This window comes from Pararge aegeria, chromosome 21, assembly GCF_905163445.1.
Source record: "Pararge aegeria chromosome 21, ilParAegt1.1, whole genome shotgun sequence".
Lineage (NCBI taxonomy): Eukaryota > Metazoa > Arthropoda > Insecta > Lepidoptera > Nymphalidae > Pararge > Pararge aegeria.
In genome coordinates, this window is record NC_053200.1 from 8,674,275 (window position 1) to 8,701,356 (window position 27,082).

The 27,082-nt window shown below is 33.9% G+C and overlaps 1 protein-coding gene across 1 annotated transcript in view; it reads left to right on the plus strand.

Moving 5' to 3' along the window:
- LOC120633255 (thrombospondin type-1 domain-containing protein 4-like) overlaps positions 1 to 27,082 on the plus strand; it is a 186,528-nt gene that overhangs the window by 22,334 nt on the left and 137,112 nt on the right. Inside the window, exon 2 of the mRNA XM_039903421.1 lies at positions 7,848 to 8,061. Coding sequence (XP_039759355.1) covers positions 8,024 to 8,061 — 38 coding nt within the window. The 5' untranslated portion in view covers positions 7,848 to 8,023. The remainder of the gene's footprint in view (positions 1 to 7,847; positions 8,062 to 27,082) is intronic.

Genomic DNA, 27,082 nt, shown 5'->3' on the forward strand with positions numbered 1-27,082 from the left:
AATCCAAGATATTAGACACACGTGTTAAGTTTAGTTTGTACCTCACTGCAAGTTATTTCATTAAGCTGGGTAGTAAAGATTATCTTTTTTTTACCAGAAAAAAAGGCTTTATGTCGCTTAAATTATTAGGCATTTTCATAAATGAACAAATGTTTTTAAATTTTGAATTATTATAAATGAAAGCTTAATTTTATCAAGTTATTCAAAATTCATAACTTGTTATATTTTAAAAATGAAAATATTGCCTTTTTTATATATTTATATAGGCTGTATGCAGGGAACAATACTGGCTGTATATTGGTTTACCTTAGCACGCGAAAAAAAAGTCATGGTGCCATTTACCATGATTAATATTCGCGCGCATTTGCTATAAATTCATGCGCTTAATACCGCTTCGAATGTAAAATGCAATGTTATCAAACTGGAAACATAAACTACTAAGTATATTAATACTTTTTCTCTTGTGACAACTTCTGGCAAGTAAATTTTTCTCATTACAATATCATGAGAGACCTACGATAACTCCATTTTGCCTGTGTGTGTATATTTGTGTGTAGAAAACACCTTTTTACTAGGAGCTCACTTTACACAGCTTTGTACGCAGGTTTGTAATACGGCATAATCCGCAAACTGCCCGTGATTTTCTCATCATAATTTACTATGAGGACGCTATAGAATTAAAAATTGCGACATAGACTGAGTTTAAACACTTAAAGGTTGACATTCGATAATTAAAAAACTGTGCCATCGTCGATTGCTCAAACGCCGCCTTTTTGTACCTACTAAGTACAATTATTAGAAATATGGTAGATCAATCAAAGAATAATGAATCGCTAGCCTTTGAAGTAAGTAGGCGGTGTTTTATGACATCTTCATAAAGATTGAGAAATTTGCATGAAATGGACTTGTTATGAGCATTATGTTAGGTCAAGTTATGTAGGCGGGTCGTTGTTAAGAGAAACAAAAAAGAAGACCAATTACCATAAATATTTTGATGGTTAGTCTATTAACATATAGTTTTTATTGTTATAGCTGCGGGTGTTCCATGATCCAAAACTATTTGGAATTCCACCATTTTGGTTGAATAATATTGTATAGAATATAGTAGACATAAAGTTTAGTCCTGGCTGTAAGGTTACTGACTATGACGTTAATTAAACGTTTTACATAGTTAAAAGTTGTAAGAACAACGTTACACCGATCTGTCATTTATTCTAACTCCATTATAAGCAATGCGTTTGTCAAGTCTCAATCGTTTAAATTGCATGATTTAATTCAGGTATCAATGTCTCCATTCACAGTGTAGATTTTAGATAATCATTCAGAAGCGGTTACCATGTTGTTGTACCTGTCAGACTTGACTGTAAACACGGATGTAGTTAGAGCTATCTCGCTTGACAGTAGGACAGCCGCCAGGCCAATTTTATTGATATGGGGATAATAAATTGTTAGCACATTGTGTGGAAGTACGGTGTCTTATTATTTATTTATTTCTTGTAAAATTATATTGCGGTAAATTAATTGGCAGCATACGCTTGACCTGGAATAAAATAAGTAAGTTAATAGGTAATATAATGATTCGTAAAATGGTATGATGTGGTAAAATTTAAGAATGTTAATTCTAGGATTTAAATGTCTGTGACATATATACAGATATGTTATAGGCTTACTAAAAGATAGATAGTCAGATGAGCATACATGAACAAATATGAGGATTCCTTTATAACTATTAAAACTTTTCCTAAAATATGTCTAAGTAATTTCCAGCCATTTGTATATCTAAAATCTAACTGAACAAATGCGAAGGAAACCGTTATATTTCATAAAACAAAATTGTTACTGTTACTTCAAATTTCAGTAGTCAAAACTACATTAAAATTGCCAGTGTCACTTGTAACGAATAACAGTTGAACAAGTAAGGAATTTCAAGACATCTGATAACCATTAAGTAGCAGGTTTGATGTGGTACAAGCATACCTGGCAAGTGGCGCAAAATTAATTGCATACAGGACCTTTCAAATCGATCTCTCTTTTTAATCTAGCTTTATTTTCTTTCTTAACGGTTGATGATACGAACTTTAGAAACGACAACTTGTAGTCAAAAAACCCTTATAATGTTTAGGTAGTTAAATCAGCCAATGGAACAGATGTATGTTTAAATTAACAGGTTTTATGTATCTTTGTATTATATCATCAGCCAACACAATAATAAAAATATGATCCCAAGTATTTGAAGAATAAAATTTTTCAAAAACGATTTCAATAAAACTTATCACTAATCTAAACTAATTACTATAAACGTTATAGCTAATAGTGCGAAGACTGCATTCCCGCGCTGAAAAGCCAGGTTGATCCATAAAGCCAATTACTTTTAAAATAGCCAGCCCGTTTGAAACAAGATTAGGTAATTAAAATCAATGTTATATGTAATATTCTCATTCTCGTCATAAATTAATTGCGGACAAAAATCTCACAAATGATTTGCGAGATTTTTGTCAGCAGTTAATTTATTACTAGATACAATTTATCAGGTGGTTTCCGTAAAAACAACCATTGTTAGGAAACCAACCAATATTTTTAATACGAGATAACTTACGGAGTAACCCAAGGCTTATGTAAGCTACCACCCACAATAGAGTAGGTAATGAGACGGAATTAAGCTGCCACGCTAAGCCCTTGTCTACAAGTAAGAAGTGGGGTTCTAATAGGCTATTAATTACTGCTACTATACTTTAGACAGAAGTCCTTAAATAAAATATATTTGTAAAAAAATATATCGTTAAACTTGCAACTTTGTGAAAATAAATGAAATAAATAAAAAACAAGATCTAAGAATAGCTATAATAAACTTACTAGCGTAATTTATTAAAGTGCCTTTTATTATTGTAATTTAGGCTGAACCGTGATCTTTAAACTAACTCAATAGATATATAAACCGCAATTTCAAGCCGCAGAATCACATGCCACTAAATTTTGTGACATGATTATAATAATGATCGTATTAAATTTAGAAAGCCGGTTGTTATCGCGGTTAAGCATATCATTAAATTATAAATGAATAAATATAGCGCAGTAAAATTTGCTAATGCATGTATGGGTAATGTTATTACCGCTAAATTTAGCTTTTGAGAGCAAAAATAATGCTCGTTGAACATAATTCATGATCAGCAGATTCAAATCTCTAAAACTGTAGTATGAATTTTTTGATATAATAGCAAATATGAATATGCTCACTAGATTTTCTAATAATTGGCTACCAAAGTTTTTGTTCAATTTTAAGTTGCTGAATTCATTCGCCGAGCTGAAGCACTGAGGCAAATAATAGCGAATGTACCATAAAAATAACTTATATTGGATAGAAGCAGAAGCGTTACTTTGCGGAAATCCATGATATATTATCAAAATTAAGCTTAATTTGCTATACTCCGCGAAAAGCAGGAGAATTTGTGTGGTGTAATTTATAATTTCTTCAATCCTTATACCCCACACCAAACAGATCTTCGGCAATATACCCTCTACGCACGTTTCGCTCCGAAACCGGAGCATCATCAGGAGATGTTGACTTTACAATGAATAATTGTTAATTATAAAATAACTTATGTCAACATATAATAAATATTGTTGTCAGTGGTAAATTAATCCATTTCTGAATTACACATTTATATGGCTCTGATAGGTCTTATGAAAATTTGTTCCAATTACTGTTAGTGAAAGTTAAATTAAAATCATCCACTATATAACGTAATCTGATATCAGTCAATACAGGTGGAATGTGTTGAGAGCGATCAGACAAAATCATTTCATCACGTTGATGTTATGATAATTTTAAAACAGAACCAGTTGTAGTAACTTGATTATTCTAAATTCATCGGAAACACGATACTTTCATTATACCTTCGGCAATAACAAATCAATGTTACTGACGTTTCAATTTGTATATTGACATGTTTCTAATCTTTTAGTCACAGAGAAGTGGCAATACATCCTTAGATTTTAATACATCGTTTTAAACAGGATCAAATACGACATGGTTAATTTGGGTATCGTAACCATTATATAAACTAAAAGAGTTAATAATTTACTTGATAGCTATTATTATCGAAAATAACACGTCCTTTGTCACTAACAATGACCTCCAAGAGGTTATCGGTCTCTAAGAAACACTTTTAAACTGTGTGTGTTATTCAAGAAAACCTGCAAGTGTAACTCTAAAAATAGGCACGTTGCGCCAACCAAGGATTTTGATAATCCATTGATATTAATCGCCATTAAGGCCTCAGTAACGGCCTTAACAAAGCCGGTAACTATAAGAGGATTTGTCTTCAGTAAAACTCTTTAAATTATATATTTCTTTAGTAGAGACGATAATGTGTTTTGAAAAAATCAATATATTATTTACTAGCTTCTGCCCGCGACTTCGTACGACTGCGTGGACTTCAGGAATAGGTATTAAGCTTCGTTCGCTAGTTATAGTTAACAATTTTTAATCCTTCCACGGGAACTATTTGAGAGATCGGTACAGAAAGTACATGTCCTTTTCGATAGCATAGGTGACATGCATACCAAATTTTAAACTGTCTGCCCGCGGCTTAGCTAGTAATTTTTTTTTTTATGGTGAATGAACCGGAACAAAAGGTAGCCTGTTGTAAATGTTCTTTTCTATGTCAAAGACTACATGCATGCCAAAGTTCAGCCGTTTTTGAGTGATTCAAACTAATATTATAATACATTTAAAATTAATTACCATTGTTGCAAATATACAAAATATAATTAACAGTCACTGAACTACACAATGCTGGTTATTCTGGTGTTCACTCATTTTAAGACTTAACTGTATTTTTTCCTTGTAAATAGGGTAGATCCACTTTTAAATCTGCATTTTTGTTTAGATCAGAGAATTAGATAGAGAATAGTGATACGTAACAGAATTTCATTATCAAACATTCAAATCGCCTAATCATGAAACACATCTTGAAATTTCAGAAAACATTTCACAATTTTTTTATGGGCAACTTGCTCAAGCACATCATCAGTCTTTTAGATTATCAACCAATTAATTCAATTTCATCTTAACACTTCCTCTCAGTCTATTTTATTGTTCATACTCTCGGAAGCTCATGGCGCCTGTCTTAATAAATTTCTCACATATTTTAGGCCGCTGAAAAGTGTTAACGCTTGTCCGTGGTAATAACAATAAATCATAATACCATTACCTTTTTTTTTGTTCTTTGATATGTTTATCAGCAGACATTGAATAACAGATATCAATCATTCGAATTTACCATGAATTTGATACAGTTAAACGTCTGGCCGACCATAGTTATAAAATAGATACAGGTCAGTTTAACAAACTTGTAACTTATCTGAGGATAATTTGTTTTATGCTAATCGAAATAAGAAGTAAATCTTGTGCCATCAAATATTTAGATGTTATAAATAAAGATTTAATTCTTCATGTTTGGAAGTTATGCATCGTTTTATTACAGTTTAGCTTTTTTATTACTTAATTCTTGCCTCAATTTGTCAAAGATTTAAGTATTTGCATTTCTCACGGGTTTTTGGAAACTTGTATTGCCCTTTTGTGGTGCTTTTCCAAATAAACTGGTTCATTTTGTTATTACGACCATTATTTGGTGTTACTTTTAAACTCCGTCTATCTGTCAGCGAAATGATCTCATAAACTGTAATAGATAGAGAGTTTCACAGTGTATATTTTTATTGGTACAACTAACAACAAATAACAAAAATTGGTGAAGCACGTGTCGGATTTTTACACCTAGTTGTGTCTTGTACGAGGGTAGGAACCGTTCGACTAGCCGTTAAATTGGATTTTTTATACTTAACGTACGATAGGGAAAAAAGACTACATAAAAACCTAGGGTAAAATCAGCGTTAAAATACTTGTTATTATTAGAATTCGCGCGTGATTTCGCCAGTTAGTGACACTTAGTCATTAAACATTTGTTCCAGCAACAAAATAAAAAAGTAGATAATAAAGAAACCATAAAACCATGATGCAATAATAATTATCAATTCGTCAAAGCTTATCCAATTAAATGAAGTGGTAGAAATATACCAACCGTGAAACCATTATCTATCAGTGCAAGAAGTTAATAGGTACTAAAACTATTTGGTGGAGTGATATGTTATTCGGTTTTATAAACCAAAATAATACATTAACAGTTTCAACTATTTCACAACACTTTAGACGTGAAGAAAAAAAGAAATAAAGTAGCAGTAATAACTGTTTTTTTTATGAAAATACTTCGATGCAGCCGGTAAACGGGTGATAAAAGCTTTTCATAATCTAGGTAAACAACACAAACTCGACCATTTCTCTTATGAATACACATTCATACATATACATATATCTGTACATACAGTAGTGCCATCGTTATTCAAGCCGAAGCTCTTCAGATCACTGCACGATTTATAAAGTGAGTTATTTGTTTTACGTCAGATATTGATGGATCATGGGAGTTTTTTTTTTCTATTTTTAGTTCCCGGCTCGAGTACTAGAGAATTTCAGCGTTCATCAAAGGAAAACATCGGCAACATTCTTTTGAATGCCGCTCGTGTTTATTGGGTCGTAGAATCAGTTAATTTGAGCTGTGCTATTTCGAAATGGTTTTTAAAGGTAACTTTAACTTTTCACTCTGTAAAATTATTCGGATTTCACGATAGAAATCCGAATAATTTCGGTTAATAAAGAAAAGCGCGAAATACGGCACAAAATTTTTAGATTTTAATTTACCAACGAGAACAGAAATACTAAAGTGAAAAGAAAGCGTTATATGATTCAGTTAATATCACATGAACCAAGCACTAAATATTTGTTTGCTGAAGTCATCAAAAATGGATAGGTGTTTTATTTTGGAGGTTTTAATTTGGTTTATACTTTCATTCGTACCTTGACCTTGAATATATTAAAAAACACATTTAATTATTGCCAGTGATCATTATCAGTATCAGTAACATCTGATAAATAGTTACCTTATACACATTGTTCAGAAATTTAACCTACTGACCCAACAAGAAGTGTTGGGTAAAACACGACTCCAGCACGGACGATGGACTGAGGTTTAAGGTTTGCTCTAACCTAAAACTAGCTTACGGTCAAAGGTACAGAAAATAGGCATTTATTACGATGATGATGTTAATGCGCAATATATTTTTCACGTGGAAGTTTCTACATCAACTCAAAAAACAATCACGATGAAATTTATTATGTTAGGACATAATATTATGATAGTACACACCCCGGAATAGCATCCGGAAATGGTTTACACGTCGACAGTGACAGTGACTGGCGCAGCGGTGAGCGTTGTGGTTTTTAGTCAGAGCTCCTGGTTTCGATTCCCGACAGGGGCAATTTGTGAATTTATCTGAAATTTCTCGGGTGTGGTCAGGTGGGAGGCTTCGGCTGTGGCTGGTTACCACCCTACCGACAAAGACTTACCACTAAGAAATTTAGCGTTCAGGTACGATTTCGCGTAGAAACCGATTGAGCATATTGGTTTAATATAACTGCCATGCTACTTAACAGGCAAGCCCGCTACTTTCTTAGACTCCATCATCACTTAAAAACACTGGCTTTTACAAAATAGTGCTTCGAACATATACGCACGGCTAAGCACGGCTTAGGAAATCTTGGCAAAAGGCATAGAGAGACTGAAGACTTTGCAGCTTAAAAAACCAAACGTCTTTATTTAAAACTGAAAACAGCTAGTTACAAATAAATATAGTCTCTTCTCGCCCACTTTATACACAAAAAACTTGTATACTTGTGGTACGGATAGGATAATAAACAAAACGACCAAAACTAACATTAAAATTTCCTTTTGCAGGTCTTCTGAAGATGAGCTAAAAGCCAAAAAAGAGAAGAAAAATGAAGAACGACGGTGTCACGTGATGGAGTTACATGAATAGAAATAGTTATAAACAGTGTTAGTGACTAAAGTGTTATTAACTGACTATTGTCTCATAAATATTAAGTTACAGTGAGTGTAGGTTAACTACAGTCATGGAGTATCAGAGACGTCTTTCGCTCTATATTTTAATGTGAGTATTAAATAACGTGTTTGATTAAATTTACAAATCGATGTTGGGATATTGAATTGCAATCCAGTTCTCAAGCTTTCTGGGTGTTTAAAAAAAATGTGATACAAACGTAATAAACACACTTATTTAAATAGGATTGCGTTGCCCACGGTAAATATTATAAAATATAAAATATTTTTTCTTGCAAAAATTTACACACAGAGTATGTTTATTTTTGTTTTATAGGAATCAAATATTTGATGCAACGTTTTTGTAAAGCTACATGTTTTACACACCTACTAGTGGTAAGAGATTATACAGTCTTAGATGGTAACGAGTTGTTCTGGGTATGAGAGTTACAAACTATCGGTTTCTGGTCAGCATCATATCCAATTGCTATTAAAATATAAAATATATATTGCAATATAAAAGATCTCTACCGGAGATCAAACCCGGGATTCCCCACTTACTCGTATAAGACGGTCACAGTTTTGTTTCTTGAAATTCAAAAAAATTCAAAATTCAAAATTTTCTTTATTCATGTTGGCCTATCACAGGCACTTATGAAGCGTTCATACATATTTGTTTACATAATTGTAACGGGATGGTGATAACTTCGTTCGCCAACTTAAATCTAAAGCTACGAGGGTTCCAAACGCGCCCTGGTCTAAGAAGAGCCCACAACAAACTTAGCCGGGTAAAGATCGAAGCATTGAAAGATTATCTACCTGCATCAAGCAAGAATACTTATAGAGATTAGTAAGAGATTAATTACGATATTATAGACATTAATTAGTAAAGGTAACTTTCAAATGAAAAATAAATAAAAATTATAGGAAACTGAAAATGGAATTTAAATAAAAAACAATTTAAACAAAAAAAACACTAGGAAACTGGAAGAAAATGCCTCATGGCATTAAGTTCCATTGTACCTTATTTTATAGTTTGCGAAACAAATCAAACACAATTTGGTAGATAACTGAAAAAGTAGTTTTTTAGCAACGCATTGTTATTTGTCCGTAATAAGCGTGCAAAGTTTCAAATTAATCTGACATTTTTAAGAGGGTGAAACAGAATAAAAAGCTCATTAGTATAGTTTCAATTCAATTGATGGCATTGACGATTGGCGCAGTGGGCCGCGCCCCTGCTTTCTGGGTCTAAGGCCGTGGGTTCGATTCCCACAACTGGGAAATATTTGTGTGATGTACATGAATGTTTTCCAGTGTCTGGATATTTATATGTATATTATAAGTATTTATGTAAATTATTCATAAAAAAATTCATCAGGCAACTTAGTACCCATAACTCAAGCTACGCTTACTTTGGGGCTAGACGGCGATGTGTGTATTGTCGTAGTATATTTATTTATTAATTCAATTCTTTTCTTGGTTAAAATAGCGTGGTTAATATGGTTTTTTTGTATGTATTACCAATACCTACTCTGTCACGCATTAAATTACATCAGATCATCATTACCCCAGTCTTATGTTCAACAGAGGACACGCGTGGGCCGGAAACGACTCTTTAACCGTTTTTGTCAATAGCCAACATTATTTCCACTTCCTACAAATCAATTCCAATAAACCTTCCGTTATTTAAACAATACTTGGCATTATACTTTAAAGGTTCTTTATTGTATCAATTTGTTTTACGATTCGGTATGAGTTGAAATTTACCGCTTAGCCATAAACACCAAACAAAACATATAATGCGATCGTAAAATGGATTTATATCAAATTAATAGCGTCAAACTTATAGCGGCCAACCAATGGATTGACACTTTAACCACTTGACTGTCATATTTTAATTTAATGTTTGATATATTTCATCACTCTGTAATGTAGCAGATGGCACAGACAATCTCTACCATTAAGAACTCTATAAATAAACTATTATATCTTGATGTTGGAACTGATTCTCAGATTCAATTGAAATTTAATTTATGTTCTAAGATTCAAAAAACTTCCAATCATGGGTTTTGAAATTTAGTGATCATTAGTTCGAACTAAATGGAATTCCCTTTTTACTTATTTAGGTTCCTTAAAAGATCACAGCTGTACAATTTCAGACACCATATTTTATAGCTGTTGTCCGCGTTTCTTCCTTTTCCTGGGATAAGGCCTACATACACATATATCTTAGGTACCATCTCTCCGTCTTTTCAGTCACCCTCCGTCAAAACACACTTTCTCATTTATTCATCATCCTCACACCAACACATTACCCACTACAGAGCACGGGTCTCCTCCCACAATGAGAAGGGGTTAAGGCCGTAGTCCACCACGCTGGTTCAGTGCGGATTGGTGGACACACCTATAAGAACATTATGTAGAACTCTCAGGCAGGCAGGTTTTCTCAAGATGTTTTCCTCCACCGTTCAAGCAAGTGATATTTTAATTACAACGCACATCATTTAGATAAGTTAGAGGTGCGTTCTGGGATTCGAACGCGGCTCACCGAAAGTGATGTCGAGATCTTATCCAATGCACTATCACCGCTTCGCATTTATATATCAAACACTAAAATCAATAGACTATCAAAAATATATATAAAATACTAACTAACCTGTATCTCTTGTGGTTGGCATATGGGTCCTGAGACCCACAGTAATATAAATTGCTTCCCTGGGAATAGGATAACACTAATTATATAGCTAACAATTACGATAAGCGTAGAGATTTATATACAGCAGAATTGGTACCAAATATTGCTTAAGAAAATTCAAACAAGTAGTAAAATCTATCAGCGTGGAAGTCAAGCCGAGTCATCAACATTAGATATCGTGAGCGTAAAAAAACTTAACCAACGTTATCAGTCCCGCATTATCTACAATTTCGTAACAATTATCGAACTACTTTCGCTTCTTATTACTGAGGGTTCACGTAGAAAAAAGAGGACGCGGGTACTGAAGCGTGCATGAAATACCTATCAAATGACCGATTTTAATATAAAACTCGTTAGGTTGGCTGGGAACATCGTCAAATGCAATATTGAAATGACCGTTATTATTTCCATCTATTGGCAGCTTTATTACGTACCAGATAGATAGATATATGGCGTAACTTTTTTCCGATCATAGAACATTTTGGTCGATCCTGGACAAAACTGTTAGGTACTCAAGCTATGGTAGTTTATTGTGAAAAATGTAGTTGAATAACTTATTCTACGTAGCGTACTACCGTGCAGTACTACTTTATTTGCGCTTGTGACGATCTAGTGTTATCTTAAAAACGACAGCATTAATAGTTAGATACTCAATGGCGTCGATTATCGCTTTTGCGACCGCATTCGCGTCCGCGGTATGTACTCGTACCTAACGTAAACGCGTAAAACTTCAATTTAAATTGCATAGTCGATTTGCAACGCGCTTTTCGTGGGCGATCCAGATCCGAATGAATTATTTCGCAGTGACCAAGATCTTTCCTAATTTGTAAAGCTAATGATCCATGAATGCAGAGGCATTTAGCAAAGCTATTTCTACTATGAAACGAATTTTACGTAATTTTCACATGACACAATCGACCAGATTTATTAGGTTGGGGAAAAAGTTTCTTCGCATTTTTTAAGAAAATTCAAAACATGTTTTAATATAGTTTATTTACCGGATTGAAAACGCTCAAAGCAAATTTGTGCTACTCTCACAGACGCTGCACTAGGTCCATAAACATCGCATTTTTTTTGTAGTGAAAATTTTAAAATGTATCGAATTTCTTCATTAGATTCACTCATCTTCACATTACGAAAAACAAATAAAAATCACACATTTTCCTTTTATCTTCTTTAAACTTTAAACTTTTATTAATGACACCAAAACCAGCCAGATGCAAAGAACATAGCCAAAGAGATTATATTACAAGTTCATACAAACTATAGTGCGAAAAGACTTTTTCCCCAAAGACTATTATAAATTCAAGGACTAATTTAGACATTTCTCAGGATAAATTACACACAGTACATGTAGGTACAAGTAATTATTTTCATTTGCTGTTTGAAGTCAATATTTTAGCACTTAAGTGTATTCATATCGTGCACACGTTTTTTAATATATTAAAATTGACGGGCCAAGCAGATTGCCCACCGGATGGTAAATGGAAAACCATTTTTTTTTATACTACGCCACTGCAAACATCGCCACCTAGCCCCAAGCTTAACTTGTGTAATGGATACTAAGATGACTGATGAATATTTTTATGAATAACATATATAAATACTTATAACACACCCAGACACTGAAAAATATTCATGTTCTTCACACAAACATTTTCCAGTTGTGGAAATCGAACCCACGGCCTTGGACTCAGAAAGCAGGGTCGCTGCCCACTGCGCCAATCGGCCGTCATTGCCTATAAGCAGAGCAAAACTTAGCAGCAGGGTATACAAGGAACACGTCCTACAAAATTCCATGAACCCCGTTGGGGACTTCCCCGGACGACCTCTATCACAAAAAGTACTACTGAAATATGTTATGATACCACAATTATTATAACGATAACTAGGTATATTAAATGAATATTATTCAATTTAACTACCACTCAACCAAAGAAGAGATATGTGATATAGAGAAAATGAAAAAAGAAACAGCTTAATTCAGAAATTAACTGAACTCAGTTTGTTTTACTAACTAAATTGAGTAGTTATTATTGAGTAGTAAACGCATACTTTTGTGATATTATTTTAAACATTTTTTTCATCAAAAAATCTGTAAAACGACCGTCATTGTGTACGTACGTAACGTAACGTCAGCTAAATAATGTTCATGTCATTTTTTGCACGTTGCTTTACTTTAAATTTGTAATTTGTAATTTTAAGCTAAGTGATTTATTAGATTTTTACTAACTATTGTCATCTAACCTTCGCAACCCATTTAGATTAAATCAGCAAGGTTCAAGATAATTACTCAATACTTATTTCCCAATGGATGGCGATCCTTATCGAATATGAGTGACAGTTATAGGGACGTAATAAGTTATCATAGAAAGCCCATCAAAGATTATTGTGTACCTTCAACATTAATAAAAACATGACCTTAAAACTACTCAGTCATTTTTCTCTAAGACGCGATTTACCTATACTTCCTTTTATAACGTCTGCGTACAGTTTCAGATTTACTGTAAGATTGAATTTATCGGCTGTGAAATAAGTCCTCAGAACACAACGCTTCTAACACCAACACCGATCATAACATTACACTTAAAAGACGTGGTCTAAAAATCAAGGTATCCAATCTTTTCTCGGAAAACAAATCGTTGTCTAGCGGGTTGAAGATGAGGATTAAAAATCAAGGATATTTACTTTTTATTATACTGTCTTTAAAAGTTAAAAGAATATTTCTTAAAAAAGAGGTTAGCATTTTTAATGGAAAATCAATAGTTTATCACTTATTTTCTTATAATACTTACCAGTTCTGTACTTCATAATATTTTTGCTATCAAAGTGTAGTTTTTTAAGGCGTTATCCTGAAAATGTGTATTTTATAAGTGGTGGTACTCAAATTTTCTTAGTACGGTAGGTGGAATTATGTCTCACTTTTTTAATCTTATAATTTACGAAACTAACAGTAGACTATGTATATTGCGAATGGAAACTATTAATCAGTGTCTCTCAGACTGTCGCACAAGAATAGCTCATTGAAATTAGGATTGCTTAATATTGAAACAAAATAGAGCTAGCTATAGTTAGATCGCTTAGATTTATGGTGAACTGCCTTTGAGTATTCTTTAATAATATCAACTTATTTCGTAAGAAAGTCTGAATTTATGTTAATCAGTTCAGTGGATAACATTCCTAACCGAATTTCTCTAAAGGGGTGTGAAAATACCTGTTCTTATTTTATCACCTGTCTTTCGTATTTTAGAAATCTTAACTGCTCCAGATTAAGCACCAGTGTCTCTAAGTTTTCAAGTAATAACATATCGGTGGTCACTTTTTTTTATTCCACTACAAATTAGCCCTTGACAGCAATCTCACCTGGTAAGTGATGATGCAGTCTAAGTTAGTAGCGGGCTAATAAGTTATGGAGTATGGTAATCATACCCCTAATCGGTTTGTACGCGACATCGCACTGGAACACTTAATCGCTTAGCGGCACGTCTTTGTCGCTAGGGTGGTAACTAGCCACGGCCAAAGCCTCCCACCAGCAGACCAGAGAAAACTCACCGTTGTACCAGGGAGGTTGTCGAAAAAGTTGATCAGGCTAATTGGTTTGACTTAAGTTACGCAATCAGTGATGATACAGCGTGTTCAAGTTTTCAAGTTAACGAACCTTTCTTGGCTTGGAAACACGAAGGGCCCATGGATCTAAAATGTATTTGTTTGTTTAAAATTATTACAAATATACTCGTTAGACAATTGCTGGTTTACAAACACAGTTTCATTTTCATTGTTTGATCAAATTCCTAATCACAAAATCTAGATTGGCAGTAGCAAGTTCTCATGGCACCTTTATCCCAGTAAATATATTAAAAGAAAACTTTAATACATTTACTATTTATTTATGTAAATAAATCCTTACTAGTTTTATATATACAAAAGTACGTTTATTTGTTTGTTCATTTTACCTTCCTTCACGACCGAACTAAGCTACCAAACAACTTGATTTTTGGCATAGAGTTATTAAAAAGCACGGAGACTTTATATGCCAGAAATAAAACGATTAAAAAAATATTTTTGATGTGAAACATAGTTACTATAGGCGAGAGTAAACCTGATTGTTGGTGTGGCGATACAGGCCGAGGCGACGCTTCTCCACGCTATATGATAGAATATATGTACTATACGTAGTTAAAATAATTTTATTTTGTGTTTAATAATAATGTAATAAAGAGTCATTATTTTATAGAACAAATTTGTAAAGCTAATCTTTTCAGTACGCTATATCTGATTCCTGTCTTAATCTGTTCTTTTATGCATATAACTTACATAAAACAATTTCAATGTTTTACATCTGCCAGGCGCCCCGTTACAGCTCACAATTTTTTTTGTTGGAGACGGTATACTGCCTATGTGGTCCCACTTTCAAGTGAAGGGAACTCTTCAAATATTATAGGGACAGCTGTTGCGATTTGAGTATTTTTGGTCAAATAAAATTGATGATGAAGACCACGGATGGCCACTGGAACTACACAATAATAATTATTACACTGGTTGCGTTTCGATTATGGTACATATATAGTATGTAAGCAAAGTGCCGGGAGAACTCCTCAAGCATTAACGCTCCGGTTTCGGGAATTTTTTTTTATGTAAAGAGTTATGAGCAGTTGGCATTCGCTTATTATTACTTAGATAATATTTTTGCAAATCGACTTTGTAATGCAACTAAACAACAAAAAGTAAATATTTTCTACAACATTTTTAAGTTTGTGCCAAGTAAAATGTAGAAAACTACTGGTTATTTCCTTGCTTCTATATAAAAAGGAATACGAAGTATACGATCCACACATAGTAACTTTCTACATTTTACTTGGCACAGACTAAAAATGTCGGTATTTTTTGTCACAAAATGTTTTTCATCGTGTATATATTTGGTCTTCTTATTATGTCAAAACTTATTGGATGTAGGTATATCAATTATTTTGTGTTCCTATTATACGGTTCATGAATGTTTGAAAGAGTTAATTCAACGAACTGAAAATTATTTTAATCTAGAACGTAGGTAATACTGGGATTACTAAAGGATGACCTAATCATCGGTTGCCAAACCCACAATGACTTCACATCCTAATAGCACAATGGCGATTAAATTTCCCATAAACCAATTATTCAAGATCTATCTGGCATAGCAGCTGCCTTCCTTAGTAAATTTTCGATATGAGTTTATTTTTATTATACTACAATTTAGCTTTGACTGAAATCTCATTAGAATCTACGCGATGAAGCAGTCTGAGAGAGTGGCGGGCAAACTCTATGAGTTGTATGGCAGTTAAAATAAACCCATACCCTATCGTACTATTGACGGCCCATATATCTATTGACGGCCGATTGGCGCAGTGGGCAGCGACCCTGCTTTCTGAGTCCGAGGCCGTGGGTTCGATTCCCACAACTGGGAAAATGTTTGTGTGATGAACGTGAATGTTTTTCAGTGTCTGGGTGTTTTATGTATATTTTAAGTATTTATGTATATTATTCATAAAAATATTTATCAGTTATCTTAGTACCCATAACACAAGCTACGCTTACTTTGGGACTAGATGGCGGTGTGTGTATTGTCGTAGTGTATTTATTTATTATTTATTATCCCATAATTGGTATCAAAATAACGCTAAATCGCTTGGCGACAAGTCTCTGTCGGTGTGGTGGTAACTACGAATAGTCACGGCTGAAGTTATACCTGACCAGACCAGTGCAAAACAATGCAGACAAAGTCGCGGGCAGCGGCTAGTGGAGCTAAGATATAACAAAGTGGTTACGACGGTACAGATCGCAAGATCTTACTTGGCCGGACTGAAGTTGTCTCTTGAAGACGTTCGCGCATGTACCTTGTAGTTATCAACCATTCCATCACCACTGAATTCATAAAGCCTGTATCTGCGCTGCTACTCGTGACTTATTTCAGTCCATTCAATTGAGATACGCGCGATCTAATTGGTCCGGTTGGTCGGTGCTTTAGTTTATGCGTGTTCAACTTACACTCACGAGGTCCTGGAAACGATTTAGAAAACCAGCCTGTTGTAACCCGGCCCAGTACAAGGAATTGGTAGTGTTTACCCCTGTGATTAGGACAGCATATTAAGCCGTCGGTACTGGGTTATTATCACTAATGTTATAATAGTTTTTAAATGACAATGTGAGATGGTGATAACAAAAAAAACATAACAACTGGCTAAGTTTGTTGTGTGCTTCTTCTTAGACCAGGGCGCGTTTGGAACCCTCGTAGCTTTAGTTTTAAGTTGACGAATTAATTTATCGCCATCAACTCACTCCTATGTCATATATTACATGTAATGTACGCATCAAAAGTGCCATCTATGTGACTATTTGAATAAAGAAATACTTGACTTTGACTTTGACTTTAATGTGAGGGAACTGTGCCCATTCGTAGGACACTTAAACCGTTAAACGTCATAATGATAATTATGAAAGAATTTTGGCTGGTGATGTCTCTTAAAAAATTAAAAGTTTGTATTAAATGTAGATAAGCTCATTGAAAAATCCTAATATAGCTGTATGAAAGCTCTTGCTCTAACCAGATTGCTTCTTAAATAGCTTCAAATGACAATGTGAGATGGTGATAATAATAAAAAAACTGGCCTATGACCAGGCCCCGTTTGGATGCCTCGTAGCTTAAGGTTTAAGTTTACAAATGTAGTAATCGCCATAATTTCAATTCATATTTTACATGTAAGTACCTAATGTACGCATCAAAAGTGCCATGTGCCTATTTGAATAAAGAAATATTTGACTATCCCCTACGATTCGGACTGGCGAAAGTCCTGTTTATAATAAAAATATTCAATACATTATGCTGGCTTGTATTTCTCTCTCTTGTGATAAGTCTAGCCTTTCGGCTTGTGGTGACTCTACCATAAGTTACGAATGTAGATTCTACTAAGAATCCGAAAGAAATTCAGCTTGTACTTTTATGAATGCGGGTATTTCAAACGCTTGCTATAAAATAAGGTTTTGACACTCATTCAAGGTTTTATACTTTAACTTAGTCACTTCATGTTGAGGCGCCTATACATCTAACGAGTTTATGCGATAAAATTATTGGGTTTGTTTTATTTGTAAGTGGAAAAACATCGACTACAAACAGGGAACACTTCACAAGGCTTGCATGCACGTGCACGTCCTGCAAAATGCCTATATCTATTAATTTGACGCGTAGGTGTTAAGCCACAACAACACAATGCAACAACACAATTCAGACCGCAGCATTTGAACACAGCATTGAAACAATGCTCCTTAGCGGCAGAAATAAGCTTGGCGATAGTACTTCCGCGGAGGTCTGTTTCAAAAAAACAATCACTTTTATAATAAAACAGTATACTTACTTATTTATATACTTACTTACGTAGGTAATTATCATACCAAAAATAAATAGACCAATGCAAGTATGGAGTAATAAATTGTTTGACTTTTGACTGAGATTCGTTGAATAATTCTGATATTATCTCTGTCTTCGAGTATGTGAGCGTAAATTGATTGATTATCTAAAAATAATCGATAAGCGAATTAATTCATTCTGTTTGAATGAACCTTTCAATGACCGTCTTGGGCGCAGTTCTATTTGTTTTGAGTTCTATAGTTTTCGAATTACGTAAACTTCCGGGATTTTTTCTATCTCATGGGACAATATTTTTTATCGCAAGAAGGTTACGTATTGGAGACAGTAAACTTTGTCTAAGTCAATAACCCAGTATTCATAATTATTATTAATAATATTAATAAACCTTTACAATAACATAGTACATAACATAACTGTCATAAAAAAAAAAAAAAAACTTTTTATACAACCTAAACGCAAGAAATAAATACTTTTTACAACAATACCTAGACCTAGTGTACCTAGCAATACAAGTTTATATTCTACGAACGTTCGGCCAAAAGCACTTACTAAGAAGTTTTGGCAAATAGGCCATTAAAACAATTAGATAAGTTCAATTTTACTTCGAAGTTTTTTTTGAAAATAACTCTTCAATTATTATGTGACTAAACTCTTCAATTGCATACTAATCATACTACGAAGTTTTTGATTAGCAGATCAGTGTTTAAAAGCAATAAAAGATAGTCAAATAAACAAACACAAATTTGTCATGTACGATATTTGTGCAGAATAAAATTTAGGTAGATATTATTCAGTACTAAGTTAATAGAACTTCTTACTAAGTTCCTTCCTGAGTTTAATATTAGTATGTTAATAAATCATAAAATGCTTAATGTAAATACAACTGATACAAAGAGTAGAGCTTCCGCCTCCCTTGCCGGGTGACCGAGTTCGATCCAAGGTTCACACCTCTTCTTTTTCGGAGTTATGTGCGTTTTTAATTTAAGGAATTTAAAATATCAACACGGCTTAAACCCTCCTTGTTCTGAGAGGAGACTCGCGCCATATAGTGGACCGGTAATGGGTTGACAATTACGATGATGATACCCAAATAGGTATTTGCATGTTTATTAAAATAAACTTCATAAATTTTACCAGCCAAATTAATTATTGATTACAATATTTTTTCTACCTTTTCTTATGTTTACTTTGAATTAATTCAGAAGAATTGCATATTCATGACCAACAGGTTGTTATCTGATATCGTCTTACGTAGAACTTTCTTACACAATAGGTATTTTAAATGTTGTAACTTGAATAAATTTTAATTTAAATTCGCTGTTTTCGATCTAACTTTTTTTCTAACTACTACTTTACTAATAACTTTCTGTGTAACTCCTAAGCCTAGGTTGATGAACATAGGACGGCGATTGGGCATGTACCTTACATCATGCATGCCCTGCAAAGTATTGTTTCGTTTATAGGTTAGTGGTCTGTTTGGTCACTCAATTTAATTCAATAGAACATCGATAGGGAAGATCTCTACTTCCTTATGAACGTGTTCATCAAATGCTAACAAATACAAATTGTTTTAAGTCATTGATATCAATGAATGTTATCGCTATAGTATAGGGCAATAGATATCACGAAGGCTACTTTCTTACTTATACGGGAACTATGATGAGAACGGTTTACATGTTTAGCAGACTATCTTTCTCTATTTGTCTAAAAGTTTGTATGTCTGTATGTAGTTACGTGCATCGATCATTTGGTAATTTCCCAAATTTTGGCTTTCATAAAACTCGCTAAACCCAAAGATTCGACTTAATTTTGTGTTTTTATAAATCATTCTGATTTTTTTTTACTATTATAATAAATACATTTTTTTTCCATATACCTATAACTTCAATGTCTTATTGTCATCTTTTGAGTATTTGTTTCCCAGATAAAATAATTAAACCTTTACCCCTGTCCGGTTACTATGTTGCGTCTTCCTGTAATGGTAAATTGCGTTACGGTACGTCTTTGTCGTTAGAGCTAGCCATGGGCGAAGACTCGTGCCAAGCAAAATCACATCAAAAAGGTTATGGAAAATCGTAACCGCTTTCACATAGTGATATGCGGTTTGTTGCGTTTAAGCGAAAAAAAGTATCGGTTATATTTTCGAGCTAATTTTATTATTTTAGTATATTTGTTAGTCGACTGGTAATAAAGGTTTAATAGCAAAGTTGTCTATATAAGTTACTATTTGAAGTTCATTACGACGCATTAAAAAAATTCTTAGAGTCCATTAAAATTCACACGTTTAAAAACCTTGACATAATATCACTCAAGTAAAACGACATAAAAGGTAACGTATAGAATGAGGTATAAAATAAGACAGATATTTTACTTATTAAATACTTGCTGTACTCGCTCTTTTTAGTTTTATATTAATTCCCGTTTCCATTGGGCAGGTAGTTAAAAAAAGACTATTATAAAAAGTCTAATACAAGGCTAATCGGAAAGGGGTAATACAGTATTGGTCATGTTTATTTCATCCGAAATAACTACGGAAAGTTGTTATAAAAATTACGCAATGACAGCCATAAAATTAACTATTTTTATATTTAAGGTCAAATGGGCTAATAAGGCTTCTCGAGGTCCTGGGGCGAATACTGGATCGGCCCAAAAATTATAGGGTATTGTGTATTTTCTGAGGAGTTTTCAGTACCAGCCCAGAGTTAGGAAAATGGCGATGTCAACCTCGGTGGGTCAGAGAGGACGTTTAACTGTAGGCTGATATTATCTTTTACTTGTGGTAATAGTCGTTAAAGCCCACCAACCCGCAATGGAACAGCGTGGTGGGTATATGCTCTAAAATCGTTTCTCTATATGACGATGCCTATACCGGGACAGTGGGACGTTATTAGGCAGCGGATAATAAGCTCATCGGGTGATAGTGGAGTGCGTTTAATGATTTACCATTTTAAGAAAATGGTAAATTGCACAAAACAAACGCATTGGACGTGAATGCTTCTTGTACTCATTTAGATTCTAAATACTGGTATATATTTCTCCTGCTAATAAAGCAATTTGCACAATCAATAAAGCGGTGTGAAGTTTGCAAGTTCAATATAACCAAGTTAAATATTTATTCTATGCTATAGAAGTACATATCGTGATTTGCATACATCAAACTAATGCCGGTTAATAAGTTATCAGATGAAGTGAAAGAATTTACTGTTTAGAGGAAATGTTATAAGTGTATAATAAGTGGCCACCCAAGGCGCTAAAACTCACTCATCGTGTGTTCGAATTGTAAATGCATTTAAATCACATTTCCTATAAGTAGTGAGTTAACTCGTATAATTGATATATTTATTTTGTGCTTATAACGGTCGGTTTATTACTAATGTTTTGATCTTATAATAATGTTTACTTCTTGATTGCTGTATAATAATTTAAGCTTAAGCAGTTTTAAGCCGTGTTTTGGAAACAGGTTTGTTTCCAAGGGAAGTGGATATTTTTTTTAACCTAATCAGTGACGTATTAAAACCACTTGGTTCCCTATTAAAAAAATTAAAATTTACGCTTGTGGGTCTCTTGTAAATTAGAATCAGTCCATTAAAAATCATAAGCGTATTACAAAAACATTGAACACCTTTGAATTTGTATGTATACAGAAATACGTGGAGTTTATATATTGAAATGCGACTTTTTATATGCGGGGACTTTAATGTGCTTTTTTTTACTTTTATCAAATATGCATTTTATGTGTTGGCAAACGTTTTTTAATAAAAGTTTCTGGAAAAGATTTTTTTTTCATGTTATTTAGCTACATAAACTTAGTATTGTGTTTTTATAAGCTTTTTATTTACTTTTACTTTTGCCAATAGTTTGTTTTTTAAAAACTGCTTCATTTAGATTCCACGGTCGGGTAAATGAACAATCCAATATTATATTTATTTTGTCTACCAAAAACTTCTTGATGCCAGTTCTTTTTCCGGACGTGTTGGAGCTGCCGTCCCATCGGTCTATGAACAGAGCGGGCACCTTTGTTTGCGATCACACTTGTGTGAAGTTGTGCGCTATAATATCTACCGCGTAGTTGGAAAAATAACTCTTTTGCATTGGCCGAAATCGTTGATGGAAACTAAACTTTTCTGGATACTGATGTACTAAGAAACACTGAACTGAATACTAAAGAACTAATATCAAGGGGTAACAAAAATCTAAATGGCTATAGTTGCTGTCATTTGCTAGTTGTAGGTATAGTATGCATAATTCACAATTCATTTATTTCAAGTAAGTGATACGTCAAGTCTGTCTGTTTGTAGTGACTTTACCACCGGTTTGGAAGGCAGTTTCTACCGAGAAGAAGCCGGCAAAAAACTCAGCAGTTGCTCTTTTCCAAGATCAACTATTTACATTTTACATTTAAACATACATTTTTCTATCTTGTGAGAGATGAAAGCGGAGCCAGAAGCTTCCAAGCAACCTTGTCATTAAGAAATTCATCAATTGTATAGTAACGTCGCAGTAATACGAGTAAATGTGTTTTAACATATAGAATGCCTCGTCAGTCTAATGATTAGCAGGTTTAACTACGCATTACGAGATCCTAGTTTCGAACCCCGGGCGGGGCCAAAATAATTGTTAAGTATTGTAACTTACCAACCCGGAGTAAGGGAAATTGGCAGTTCCAACCCGCGTGCCCCGGAGAGCACATTAAGCCGTAACTAACTAACTTATGACAATCGTCGTGAACAGCCCACCAACTCTCATTGAAGGAGCTTGGTTGGTTTATGCTCTAAAAGTCAGTAGTAGGACGTTAATAAGATGCGGATGATGATAGTATCGATATATCGACGGCCCATTGGCGCAGTTTGCAGCGACCCTGCTTTCTGAGTCAAAGGCCGTGGGTTCGATTCCCACGACTGGAAAGTATTTGTGTGATGAACATGAAAGTTTTTCAGTGTCTGGGTGTTTATTTGTATATTATAAGTATTTTATGTATATTATTTATAAAATTATTCATCAGTTTTCTTAGTACCCATAACACAAGCTACGCTTACTTTGGGGCTAGATTGCGATGTGTGTATTGTCGTAGTATATTTATTTATTTATTATTTATTTATCCGTAACGTAACTTCAATAATATATTTGTAACATTTACTCAGCAATCACGCCTGTAAATACAGTACACAAATACTAGTCGAAACTGTTCATACATCATCAATACAGCAATATCGGTTTCCATTTACGAACATTGACGTCAAGCATTGAATTGAATCAAATGTAAAATTAATGGGACTTCGATACCAGAACTAAAATTGTTTTAACTCTCAAATGTTTAATGAAAGTAATTCAAAGGCATGCTTACTCGATGATATTTTAGTTTTTTTTTAATTTACAACAAGCTAGCCCTTTACTGTTGGTAAGTGAAGTAATCTGCCAAGGGTACCTACCTTAGGAGTAATACCCCGAATCGGTTTCTACGCGGCATCGTGTCGGAGCGCTAAATCGCTTTGCAACACGTCTTTGTCGGTAGGGTGGTAACTAGCCACGGCCAAAGCCTCCCACCAGAGAACAGATCAGAGACCATTCAGAAATTATTAATTCCCAAATTGCCCTTAACGGGAATCGAACCCAGGACCTCCTACTTAAATTCATACGCTCACTGTTGCGCCAGGGAGGTCGTCAAAAACCAGAGAAATTAAAAAAAAAATATTTTAAATTGGCTCTACCACATATGGAAACCTATATATACCGTTACTGCGCCAGTCAGGTCGTCAATAGTAACCTATTTAGCTAATGTTTAAGTTTAAAGTTAGCTTGTTCGACCATTGGTCATAAGATCCTTGTGTTTGACCCTGCCTTGGTACATGAAACAGGCAACGACAACATGGATGAATTGGTATGCATTATGTTCTGGATTTCCCGTCCCAGCAAACTTCACCGTGTCGTGAACGTTTTATATATAACACATAAAGTATTGGTAAATATGCAATGATTGAAATCCAGCTATGGTCTAGTGGTTACCGTTATGTGGACCAACTACGATTCACGGGGCCCTGGTTTCGATACCCAGGTCGGTCTAAAATTGTTATGTTTTAGGCTTTCTGTTGAGAAATTGTCGGTACCAGCCCGAAGTCAAAATCAAAGATTATAAAAAATATTTAAAAATTAAATTGAATTAAAGCAAATTATATGACCTTCTTATTTATATCCAATCTATAATCAACCTCAAACTTGGTATGACGTAATTAAAAAAAATGTTGTTTAGTTCCCAATTTTCTACTAAATTAGTCAGTCTTTCTATCATCAGATTACTTTATTCCACACACCAATGTATACAAGTTATTTTATTCAAAATCCAATGGGGTTTCCTCAATCGTTTTAAATAACAAACTGTGTCGGACTGATCAATTAAAATGAAACACTTCACTGAATGTGTGTACATTCTTTAATAATACTATCAAATTTCTAACTAAGAAACCTTTTTCTAACAACCTTCATATTACGTCATGTTATGGCTACGAAACTAACGAACGCTTTGAAATGAAATCGTTTTGACCAAGTACAGAAGGAAGCGGTCACTAAAAGACGTGATTATGGTTTTTTTGAAGAATGTCCAAAGCGCACGTTTAAAGCTAATTGAATGTCATTAGTCAAGCAACAAGGTCTTATATTTTTAACCGACTTCAAACAAGGAAGGTCTATGTTCGTTTTATGTACGCGTGTTTTATTATTGTTAATAATAATTATCTACTCATTACCGGTCCACAACAGGGCATGGATCTACTCTCAGAATTTTGCAGGGTTTTGGTCGCAGTCTACACCCTATTCGGATTGGTAGACTTCACATGCCATTGACAACGGCTTTATTTGGAGAACTTCCAGGCATGCAGGATTTTCTTACGATGATTTCCTTCATCGGGAAAATGCTCAAATTTTAAAGACATACTCATATAGAAATAATTACTGTAAAACAATAAATTTAACTCAGTTAATAACTTTCTTTAAAATTATAAAAAATTATTGTATTTCATATTAATTTACTTGTTCTTTTTTATATTTATGTCTCTTACCTAACGGAGGTGGACTGTCGTATATTTGTTGTGGATTTTCTTACATGTCTTATAATATAACCAATACTGCAGTTATTTTTAAGCGTAAAAATATTTTGTTAATACTAACGAATGAAAAAAGCATTCACTCATAAGAATATCGCTTATTTTATTTCAACACATCTGTTTATCTTCTATTTTTCAAACAAACTACACACAAAAAAATTGTTAATAGAATAGACTTTAGGTTTTAGCAGTAATTTTCAGAGGTGGAAAACGCTTTACAAAACTCAGAATTAAAAAATATTGTGGAAACTTAAAATATTTGATAAAAATAAATGTCTCTATCGGGCATGAAACTATCCAACTCGTTGCCGGTGCCCACCAGAGTTATCCCGCCGCGTTATCACGGAACCATTAATCAAACCTCACGTTTAACATTTAATAATTATAATTAATAATTTTATCACCTATTCGCCGGCGCCTGCAACACGGTGCCACTTGAGCTATGAAGTCAGACGTTTTAATAAGTGTCCATTCATCTTTGTTGAGTTTGAGAGAACTATAAAAATAATTTGTAAATGGCCTCTTAACGCATGTCTGACAATGCGACTTACCTAGAACTTTTATACTATTGTTAATATTGTAGCCAGTGTCAAAAATGATTTTGAGCTTAAAAGCTCCTACCTATCACTTTAGAATGAGGTATAATAATGGTGCTAATTCGGCAGAACATATACAACGTTTAAGCAAATTACGAAATAATATTGAAAAAAGCATAACTTTATTTCATAAGGAATTACTTTGTAAAAATATTAAATTAAAAGAAGCATAATTATTTTTCCATACAAACGAATTCATAACGTTCAAGGGGTTCATTTATGACAACCCTATTGAAGATAAAATACCAACACGTACCTAACAAAGTGGCGGGAGTCACAAGATTTTAATTTTGCATGTGATGTTAGATTTGTATATGATTTCTTACATTTACACGTTGTATACATTGACATGTAAGAAGTTATCTCAACTTTCTGCCTAGAAATACAGCTAAGCTAGGATATCAAAAACCTTTAATAATCGTAATCATCATAATTCTCAGCATAATAATGTACCCAAGCTCCTTTACTCTTAGGCTAGATTAAGAGATTAGGATTAAGAGCTTTTTCATTTCACGCTGCTCCAATACAGTTTTGCGGGCTTTAACCGGGACCGACGGCTTTATGTGCTCTCCGAAGCAACTGTACAACTTTAATATCTTTATTTTCCTAACCTCGGACAGAAATGGGAAGCTTCTTGCAAATAAAACCTAATATAAATATAATAGTAGTTTTTGGCCTGGCCCGAGACTCGAACCCAGGATTTCAAGATCTGTATAGGAACGTTTGTTGTCCGATTTACGTTTCGGGTACAATGTCATGCAGAAACCGATTTAGGGGTTAACCGCTTTATACACATTCAAAATAATAAGGCTTTGTTACTTGATCAATGTTTAGATACTATGATGAACAGCAATTTTATTGAACGACAAGTCACCTATGTTGTTCTCAGTACTTTCAACTAACTCTATAGCAAAAATCAAGTTGATTGATTGATCTGTTAGTGTGTAAAAGAAGAACAAACAAACACATTTATAATATTAGTATAGATTACTAAATAATAACAATAATAAAATAAACAAATTACACCCACGGTATTTGTGACAATTATATTGTGACAACATGTCCTCAGACCACAGGCGTAGTTGACACAAATTGATCCGCCGATCCGATTCGGAATAATTGAGTAAATTCTCGATTGGCCGAATAGAGTCGTGATTGCATGTAACAATTGTTTGCATACGCGCCGTTCGATACAGAAGTGTTTAACTAATAGAATAGTCATATTGCTCTACTTTGTCGTGCTAATGAAAAGGTGACTTTTTGAGACTTTGCTAAAAATGAGTGTCGGACGCTAAGATGCCCACCACATAAGAAAACTCAGAGTCACTCAGCGGGCGATGGAGTGG